General features: G+C 42.1%; 1 protein-coding gene across 3 annotated transcripts in view; it reads left to right on the forward strand.

Annotated features, from left to right (window-relative positions):
• Nucleotides 1–9,844, forward strand: part of TTC39A (tetratricopeptide repeat domain 39A) — a 47,751-nt gene extending 37,907 nt beyond the window's left edge. For all 3 annotated transcript variants that reach the window (XM_052665957.1, XM_052665960.1, XM_052665959.1), the window contains exon 18: nt 2,378–9,844. In XM_052665957.1, coding sequence (XP_052521917.1) covers nt 2,378–2,498 — 121 coding nt within the window. In that variant the 3' untranslated portion in view covers nt 2,499–9,844. The remainder of the gene's footprint in view (nt 1–2,377) is intronic.
• Nucleotides 9,845–10,578: the final 734 nt, after the last annotated feature.

The following is a 10,578-nucleotide window of genomic DNA, read 5'->3' on the forward strand; positions in this document are numbered from 1 at the left end:
TCCGAGTCAGTCCACTAAGAGTGGTGAATTAGCCTGCTGAAGGCGATGCCAAAAGTCTGTCAGCACAGAAATTACAATACTGCAATCCTTAATCCCCTGTGCTTGTGAGCCTGGTTCTCTGTAGACTCATGGAAGATTCTGTTAAGATTCTTTACAAACATTCTGTTCGTAAAACGCAATGGAAATTGTTTTAGTCAGTTTCATGTTCCTCAAAATGCACCTTGCCTCAAGCCATATTTGAATACAGATTATTCAAATCTTAAAAGGAGGTCCAAAAATTAACATTACAGGGCTTCTCGTTCTGTCCAGTACTGCTGTCAGTTCCGACTCAGCCTTTTTCACCTGGCAGCTCGGGTGGCTCAGGTCACAGTCTTCTCAAGGGAAGAAGTTTGGCTTACAGGAGAGCTCAGCAGATCACAGCTTTTAAAAGTTTGTGTGTGAAAAGCTAATACTCAGGCTTGTGGCACTCTGAGAACTCACAGGAACTGTAACAGTAAGAAAAAAAGAAAGGTCTTGGAATCTCAGACTCATTGAGGGTGGAAAAGGCCTCCAAGATCACCAAATCCAAACCCAACTCACCCCACCAAGCCCACTGGCCATGTTTCACAGCGCCACATCCCCACAGTTCTCCAACACCTCTGGGATGGTGACCCCATGCAGCTGCTAAGTTACTGCCTGTAGCTGCTACATCCCCAATCAGAACATGCACAAATGTTTTATGAGCCCTCAGCTAAAAATGCTGAATGTCTTTCCAGCCACTAGAGGGAGAATGCGTTGTCTGTGGTGGGTTTCAGAATTGCAAAACTGTGTTCACTGTCGGCAGGAGTGGAAATGAGTGCTCTGCTTGTGTGTGACGCTTGATTTGCTTGACCTAAATCTACGTGCTGCTGCTGGCTTAAATGTTTCAACTCTAGGAGAAAGAGCAAAATGAGATGATAAGCAGTTTTGGCTTGATCAAGCATGGAAATATTTATATTTGTATTACCACGAGCTACAAGCAGCAATATCGGCCTGCTGATGAGAAATACAAGAGGCATTCTTTAATATCTGCGTGACAAAATCTAGCTAATTTTTGGTAGAAACTCCAGAGTGTTTCAGATCAGCATACAGCACAACCCGTTCATTTCCTCTTCTCAGTCAGCCCCTTGAGTGCTGCATGCATAAAATTATAAGTGGGGATGGGATGGGCAAGGAGTGCCTTGTACTTGCTGAGAGGCTGCTGTAGTGGCAGATGCTTGCCTCCACGCTTCATTTGAATTGTGAATTTTGAGCTGGAGTGTTTTCAAGATTATACAGATTTCTGTAAAGATGACAAATATCTGCTAAAAGAAAATTACCCTGCTAATTTTCTTATCCTCTTTGATATTTGGATTCTGTATCCATCCTGCAAGAGCTGAAATGCTAATTCCTAGTAAGTAGGATCTGCATTTTCTATGTTTTTTTTCCATGAAAATACAGATTCTTCTAATGTGTCTGTGGCTCTTCAGGATATGACTTAGCCACAGGAGACAGCAGGCAGGCAGCGCTGCTGAGTCGGCTGCTGGATGTTTGTGGGGGGAAGTCCTGCCAGTCTTCCTCTGGGCTGGCAAATTGCTCTTCGAAAGCAGATGTGAACTCTCTTGTGTACCCATTTTCCAAGCTTCTAGGGCAGCAAAGTGCCTGGCTTTGTTTCCTACACACAGTCCTCATCCGTGATAAGGTGGTGATGGGGCTCTTCCCTCAGATGAGGAGGGCTTGCGAAGGTCTGTCTGTTCTTAAGAGTGCTTTGTAGGCAGCACAGGGGAAGGTGTTAAGTACCACCTCACAATAGGCTTCAGGTCTTCTCCTGAACAACGTGCCTGAGAGTTGCTTCAAGGCTGAGCATCAGCCCATCTCCGTGTCTTTGGAACACACAACTTTTTCTCCCTGCATGTTAGTTCTAATCCATTTATTTTATTGCGATTTGGCAAGCAAGTTTTAACTTTTTCGGCTACTTTTAACTTCTAAACTTTTTAAAAACTTTTTTAAAAAAATCTGTTCAAAATTTGTCAGTTGTACTTTGGGACCACTAATAAAAAACTAATTTCTGAATGTAAGCTAAGTAGATGTTATGTATATTTAATGTTTTCAAATATTTTTATTGAGTAGAACAAATCCAGTTCTTATTAAGCTGTATTTTCTGGTAATTGCCAGACAGTAGAACTACAAATAAAGAACAAAGAGCTGCATTGTCTGGCTAGCAGCACATGCCATGTATTTTACAGTAAGCAACAAAAGAGCTTATGAAGGAAGGCGTTCTGCTGTCTACAGTTGTTTTGCTTAGAGCAGTAATGTAAAGATAACTTGAAAATGTTTGAAAATATATATATTCATCAGAGTTGATCTGCTTTTGTTTTAGACAAAACTACAAGAATTACTCCATGGAAACGAGAACACATTTCAGAATTCAAGCTGCCCTGCACCAAGCCAAATCCGCCCCAGAAAATGGAATGCACTCCGGAGCCTCGGCGGTGTCGTAACTTTCCCTTCTTTGATGTCCTGCTTGTGGCAGACTTTGGTGCAGACAATTACTGACACTTCAGAATTATTTTTCCTTCTCTTTCAAGTCGGTGAGAAATCAAGTCATTCTAAATTTTAGAGATGATACATAAAACATGAATGTAATAACAGGGCAAAAACTCTCAAACCAACCATAATGCATAAAACATTTGTTTTTCCAACAGTCGCTTTTCAAACACATTTGTGTAGCTCTCCTCTCAATCGTGTGCCTTTTCTTGCTTGTTCGCAACATCTGCTAAGCAAGATATAACATCAAGTGCAACAACTGGAAAAACAAACCCTGCACCTTTTGGGGTTCAGGGAATTAATCAGTTAGCTTTATGCACTCATCTGGATTCATACTGCTAGCAGTTGAGAACGAAGCATTGCTTTTTCCAAATATCTGCTTACTTGAAATGGTGTGAGAACAGTGCACAAGAAGCACAGCAAGGAGGAACTCTGAATTCTGGGCATTTTCAGTTATGCATAGAATGTCTTTTCTGTAGCTTTTAGTGGTTACTTTTTTGCTGCTATAAGAAACTTACTGGTGGAAAAAAGCCATGCAAGTTCCTCGATTTCCTTCAGTCTTGTCTTCATGTCAAGTCTGCTGCTTGTCGTGGCTGAATGATTTGTGGGGGGTCAGGGGTGGAGAAAAAGATGGTGGCAAGATAAAGCTTTACTGCTTTGAAAAGTTAAAGAATGGGAGGACTTTATGAAACAGTTCTGTCATCAGAACAAATGTAATTTAAAGTTTTCATTGTATTTAAAGCACAAATCCTTGAAGGTCACTTAAGAAACAGCAATATTCCACTGGATGCAGAGCAGTGTGCAGTCACTGTGACAGTCACATCCTCCTTACAGTGGTTGTTGATGGGTTTGCCTGCTTGAGATGCCCATGTTTGAAGAGATGCATGGCAGTGTTTCGTATGGTAAGGTGCTCAAGTTGGAGCAGGCTCTCCTGACACAGTGCTCTGCCCTTTACAAAAGAGAGCAATTTTCCTTTTTGCTTTTTCTTGATGTTTTTGAGAATCGTGAGGAAGGAGGTGTGCTGAGAACAGAGCAAAGGGCTATAGCTCCGTTCTGATGCTGTCTGCCCTATCACTGCTGCTTTTCTGCAGAACTGGTGCAGCCAGAGGTAACACATTTTCACAGTGCTTAATGTTCTCCAAGCCAGCTCCGTGCTTGTACACCTGTGTTTATTGAGGACACTCTTCTACCTCCCTTTTGAGAGAGATTCTTCCCGGTAACCTGTTCTGATGTGTGGAGATGGGAGGTTTTTTGGTGGCCCTTTTTCTCCAATGGAGATGCTTGTCAGGGAGATTCGTATAGAAGTACCTCATGGTGAATATTCTTGCTAAAGTAATTGTTCCTAGCAAAAGAGAAAATTGACAGTTTATAGCTCTGCTTTTACCTCTCCTAAGGAAATGTCATTGTTTTATAATGCAAATTAATGAGACAGAACCACCTGTTCCTCAACACTGAGAACTTGCATTGTATTAAAAATAGACACCCTTTATAAAAGTCTTCTCCCGTTAAAATTATAGATGAAAAATTCATTTTTTAAAGTGATTTTCTCGTATAAATCCAGTTCAGGTAAATATCTCAGATACAACTCAGTATGAACAGTTAATGCTATTTACATATTGCACATCAAAATTTAAGTGTAAAAACTCAGTCATTCTTTGTATAGAATAAAAAAGATTCTTGTTCTATTTCATGCATATAACGCCTCTTCTTCCAGTTGTGTCCTTCTGAAATATTTTGGCAGTCTCAGCATCTTCTGAGCAAGCAATGTCATGAAAATTAGGATCATTTGTACTGTGCAGAAAGTGAACAGTCCTTACGACCTTAGATTCATCTCTCAAGGCCACTGAAATGCCCTTTTAGAATTTTACCACAGCTGAGTTTTGCCCGTGCTCTTCAATGCATCGCACAAAGGACACGCTGTGCACTGCACACTCAGCTCCCCTGATTCTTTGCCACAATGAAAATCCCAAGGTTTTCATAGTCATCTTTGGTTGAGCACAAACGCCATTGGTATCTGGGATTGCCCATCAGGCTGGATAACCTTCCCATTGCTTCTGAAACTGCTGCATTCTTCTGAAGGAGCTCTCCAGAACTGTGTGTTGCTTTATCAGTCTGGAGCACCAAGTGCAGTGGATTAGGGAAAGCACAGTTGGTGTGAGAAGTTCTCAAACAGCCTGAAGCTGTATTCACCTACAAGAAAATAGTGGGTATCACAGTGGTATCACAAGTCAAGGATTTTCAGCGTGGCCCAAGATTCAGGAAATATTCCTTTCAGATGGATAGAGTAAAGGCCTCATTTGCAGAAGCAATTCTGTGTTCAAAGTCTGTGTACCACTCAGAAATGCTCTGTGTGATAAGCTTTAGCCAAGTGCTGGGTTGAACTCTGAATCCTCGGCAAAGCCGGAGGGGTCAACCAGACAGAAACTTGCTCTCACAGCAGAAAGCAGAAGCTCAGTAGTACTAAGCCAGCAGCATAGGAGCCTGCTTGAATTTGTTACTGATGCACAGTTCTGTTATGGTCTGCAATTAATGCATCATGGATTATTAAAGAAAAGCAGTGCTTTTCTTTACACAACATTTGAAACTTTGTCTTTTATAAAACATAGGATTATATCAAGTATTTCCTCCCATTTCACATTGATTTTTGGCATTGCATTCTGTAGTAAGTTCAGTGCCTTAATATTTCTTGTGATCTATGGCCTGGATCCAAGGTAGCTCAAGGATGATGGAGTGACAGCTTGCCTACCTCTGGCCCAACAGAAGCAGCTCCTTTGTGAAACCATGCTTCCCCAGGGGGCAGCTCAGAAAGCAAAAGGCAATCCAGAGAGCTGAAACACAGCACTCTGGGCCTCCTGCTCCACCTGCAAGATGCATCGCTTTGCTTCTGTAGCAAAAAGCACAGCAGCAGTGCATGTGTGTGTGAAACAGTGAAACAATGTGTTCTACGCAGTTCCCCCTCTGGGAGGAAGAGGAGCAGATAAAGAGGTGAGTCACACTGTTTACTGCTCTACAGGAAAATGGTTAATGGTTGGAAACGTCACTGATGAACAAGATTGGAAAACCTGGACAGGCTGGAAATGAACTCACTTCTTTACTCATTATATTCTGCAGACAACCTTTTATGATAGATAACATGCAGACTATGTATCGGAAAGTTCTATAATTGAATGATTTGTCATCATAAAATACTTTAAAAGATGCTTGCTAGATTTGCTCTGGTGTTACAAAAAAAAAAAAAGAAAAGGATGTACTTGATTTTAAGTCCAGTCCCTGTCTCTTACGAAAAGCAACAGAGCTAATAAATATCTGTGTTGCACTGTGGTAAAAATCTGCATAGTGTTTGCTCCAAATTCAACAATGTTTTTGTAGGACTGGGATTCATTCCATTACTTTCTGGGTTTTTGTCATCTCTGGACCTACTTACATTCATTGCTGGCTGAACACAGGCAACACGTTTGCTTAGAATTATGCATTGTGCTGAATTCCACTTGCTTTAGCTCTCCTTGACTACTACACAAAAAGAGTACAAAGCGTTCACAAACACCCAATACACTGTTAATGGGGTTCTTCAATTTAAGAAAAGAAAGAAACAAACATTTATCTCATGGTAGTCAAGTACTGGAAGAACGTTTTCAGGTCTGAGGCTGAAAAGAAATGTCTGTTTTTCACATCTCACTTTTACATAAGTCTGTTTCTTAGTAATTCATCCAAATAGTCATTGGAATCAAACAGGCCATAATATTTACTGAATTTTAGAAGAAACAGATGATTGAATGTTGCATCCACATTCTGTGCTTGTGAGAGAGCCAGTGGTGGTTACAGTTACTGATTTAAATAAGGTAGCTAGGCCTTGTCTTTTTGACTGCTGTTGAAATAATTGAGGTTATTACAGAAATGCTGGCTTGAGTATCATTGCTACAGACTGGTTTTAATGCCTGTCTGTGATGCTGCCTCGAGTTTATGTAGGTTTGCTGTTGGAGCAGAGGGCAGAGCTCAGGGCTGAGACCTGTGAAAGGCAGCACAGCTGTGGCTGTTTGGGGTCCAGCTGTGCTGCTGTGTGTATGCTTCTGTATGCATTCTATGGACTCTGCTTTTGCAGAGGGCTGGCACAGAAGTTATCAGATGCTTCTGTGTTTGCAATAATGCTGTGTCAGTCTGTGTTGGTGATGGAGAGTGTGGAAGGTGTGCAGAGCTCCAGCACCTGTGTGTGTCTGAGAGCAGCACTTTGTGTTGCGATGCCTGGTGACCAGGAATCTGAGTTTGCTGCTGGATCTGAGCTTGATGGTTGCAGAGCTCAGGCCTCCTTGTGTGTGAAATACCTGGACTTGAGGCACAACAATGCTGGCTGTGGCATTGATGTTGCGTTCATCCTGGATGTAAACAGGGAAATAATGTTGTCTGCCTGTGGGCCAAAATCTGCCTTTGCTATTGCAAACTCTTTGTGATGAAAGATCTCTGATCTTAGTGTTATCTCCAGCTGAATGTTCAGAAGGTGGTTACCAGGAGGAAAGTGGAAATGCAGGATGACTGTGAAGCATAGGAAGAACTTTGGTTTGGATATTCTATACAGCAGCTGAACTTGGGGTTCTGCTGGGGCAGGTGGCTCAGGTGTGAGCCTTTGAGCTGCAGCGTTGTGCGGTGCTCACCTCTCATCCAGTGCTCACCTCATCCAGCACTGTGCAGGGCACACAGATGTAAGGAGCCATTGGCACCTTGGATGGTGGGCTGTGCTGCTGGAGCTGTGCTTGGTGGTGATGGAGCCATGGCTGCAGCTGTGGGGTGAGCTGGTGTTTGCAGTGGTTTTCCTGACCATTTGGTGATGGTGCGAGGTGCCAAATGGCGAAATGACAGAAATATATGTCACAGTATATATTAGTGCATTATAGGTGTAAGTTGCAGAAGACTTTGTATAGCCAAAGCTTTTTAAAAAGTTACCAGAGCTATTTGAGCCATTAACATCAACAGTGAAGAAAATTAAATAACCATGTGAGAGACACAAAGCAAAAGCTTGGACACCTTTGGACGTGACGCTTTGGAAAACGCAGGGAGGTGAGGAGCTTTCCTGCTGGATCTGGGAGTGTGTGACATACAGCCTTCTGCAGGGAGGCACCCCAGAACACAGAGGCAGTGTGGAGGCAGTGGTTGTACCTCACTAGAAAGCAGCTCTGTGCTGCAGAATGAAGGAAAAGTGGAGCCCTTCAGCAGAAGGTGGCAGGCTGGCAGCACCTGTGTGTCCCATGAGCTGGAGCAAGGCCTGCTTCTGTCCAGAGTAAGTGCTCAGCTGGAATGCTTTCATTTGTAATAAAAACATTCTTTGGTGTTTCAGCGCTGCAAAGAACATTTTTATTAAGGTGTGTGTTTTTGTTTTTGTTTTTCCAGTTGAGGATGGAGAAGGACTGGAGGGTTTTGGTTGGTTCTTGCATGGTCGATCCCCTTTTGCTGGTTAAAAACACGTACCTTTGTGCTGCTGGAAACACAGCAGGTGTTTTCAGTGATACTGTTTTCATTTATACAGATTTCTTCCTGCAGCTTTACATGGCTGTAAGTGGATACGCAGAGCAGGTACTGCAATAGTCAGACTGACAGCATGCAAACATGGTCATTTCTTCTGCTTATATCTAGAAAATGCTTTTGCAGATTGTATTTGGCAATTCCTTTTACAAAGAGGTATAAACTTTACATTTCATACTGAGAATTTCAAAGAGTAGATTTAAATCTGCAGAGGACAGTTAGGCATAAATAATGGTCTAAGTTGCACTGTATGTAACAGAAGTTAATCCTTGAAGCTAATTTTTATTCTGGCTATTAAGTGCTCTGTGGGATGAACTTTATGCATTTATAGGTTATCCAATATTTGTATTTTTTCAGCAAAAATAGGGTGTTTGTGACATGCTGTACTTCCAGCTGCCCAGCAGCCGCTTTGCACGTCCCTTCTCACCCAGGATTGCACCTCAGCTATGTCTGGTTTCAGCCATCTCAGTTTTGTTTAACTGACTCCGCTGTGTTTTCTTTTTACCACGACTGCACAAGAACAGGAAATGGCGAAGTCTTGAAGCTGTGGCAACTCAAATCCAGGTATTTCACAATCCCCCTGCCTGGGCGCATGCCCTTGTAGTGCTGCAGAGAGGGCTTTCAGCTTCCCAAGCATACAATTGCCGTCAGCCCTGGGAAGCTGAGAGGCAGAGCTCTGAAAACCCTCAGTGGTGAAAGCCTTCCTCCACCTCCAGCTCTTCTTGAAGAAATCCTCTGGGTTTATGTACATGTTTACCTCTCAGATTTACAAAATGAACTGGCAGAACGTAGTAAGGATGATCATCTTTAGACATAAAATGATTAAAATAATAATTCCAGTAGCATGCAAGTATTACAAGCGTAAAGGTCTTTATAAAACTAAGTATCTGTTACTTGCCATTGCATTTCTTTTGCCTCAGCAGGAATTTTGCTTTCTTTTGTTGTATGAGACAAAATCCCTTTCCTTCTGTAAGCTGCAGATACACCTCGTGCCTTCCCTGCTGGAACAGCAGTGCCCTCATCTCCACCTGCTCTGGTGCTGTGGCTGCTCTCAGTATAAATGGGACGACACACTGCTGCGGTGTCTGGTGGTGATGGGGTGCACAGATCTTCCACCTCAGTGCCTCTCTGTGCTGAATGGAACTGGGAGGAAGGAGCTCAGGGGCACCCTGAGACAGAAGGCAGATGCTGCCCTCACCTCCCAGGTGCTGGAACTGAGACACCGTTCTGGTCTCAGAGCTGTAGCTGAGGTTCAGTGTACACCTTGTGTCAGATTGAATTTGGATGAACTGCGGCTTTGAATTAGAAATCAGCCAGAACAGCACTGCACCTAAAAACTTGAAAAAGTCATTTGATTTATTTGTTTTATTTACACATTTGTTTTGAAACTAAAATTTGACTTTTTCCTTTTTTTTTTTTTTTGGAATGTTGTTGTGCAATCAACTCTAGTTTTAGCCCTTCCAGCTCTTTCTGTTATTCACCAAGTACTGTAATACTTTTTTCCCATAGGCCAGTAAGTACAGCAGTGGGAAGCTTTACCTATACAAAGTGCTGAGAAACGCATTCATCTCAGTACCACTCACTCTGTATTTCTTTCAAGTCTTCCTTAATGAGGCTTGTAATAAATAAAGACTAATACCAACATGACAATGCTGCTTTTTAAAATTGTTCATTTGCCAGTTTTAACAAGATAAAATAACTAATACTTAATGTGGACATTGTTTTATGTTTAAAAAAAAAAAAAAAAGAGAAAAAAAAAAAGAACCAACCCCCCCAAATGAAGAACAAACACCCCCAACCAGCCAAAAGAGGACACAAAGGAACACACATGGAATGATGAAAAGGAACAACTATTTTGCACTGAAAAATATTGCACAACTTCAGGTCTGTCTGCTCCACTTTGCTCCGAGTAAGTAGGTACGTATGAGTTAAGCACAAAACTGTGTCCAGGCAAATCTGTGGAATTTGAGTGAATGTAGGACTGTAGACTGCTTTGCTTCCAACTGCAACTTGGAATTCTTCAATAAGAGAGCAGGTTGCTACCAGCTACAGGAATAATAAATAAGTCAACGTGTTGGTTCTACGTTTTGCTGACTAACCCTCCAAAAAGTATCCATGCCATGCACCGTTGTAGCTGGTCAGTAGACAAGGTCAAAGTACTTGGGACTTTAAGCACAAATTGATAGAACAGTTACTCAAACTGCACGTGAAAAACAATCAAGAACATTCCCTGATTTGTTGTGGTTGACGTGAGATTGCATCTCATTTTGCAAGACTGAGACTTCTCAATGTATCAGCACTGCATTCAATGCATACAAGTCACTGCAGGGTACATTAAGAAAGAAAAAAGAAAAAAACCAAACATGCTAAGTGGATAAAAGTTCTTTACAGCTACAACCTTGCAAGACCACCTAGTAATAAGCACATCATTTTGCTGCAGAAATGAGCTAATGGTGTCACTCTGGCTACAGCAGTACTATTCTCCCCCTTCACTGCTGCTATGACAATCTGCATCCATATAAA

This window comes from Tympanuchus pallidicinctus, unplaced genomic scaffold (genome assembly GCF_026119805.1).
Source record: "Tympanuchus pallidicinctus isolate F22 unplaced genomic scaffold, pur_lepc_1.0 scaffold7, whole genome shotgun sequence".
Taxonomy (NCBI): domain Eukaryota; kingdom Metazoa; phylum Chordata; class Aves; order Galliformes; family Phasianidae; genus Tympanuchus; species Tympanuchus pallidicinctus.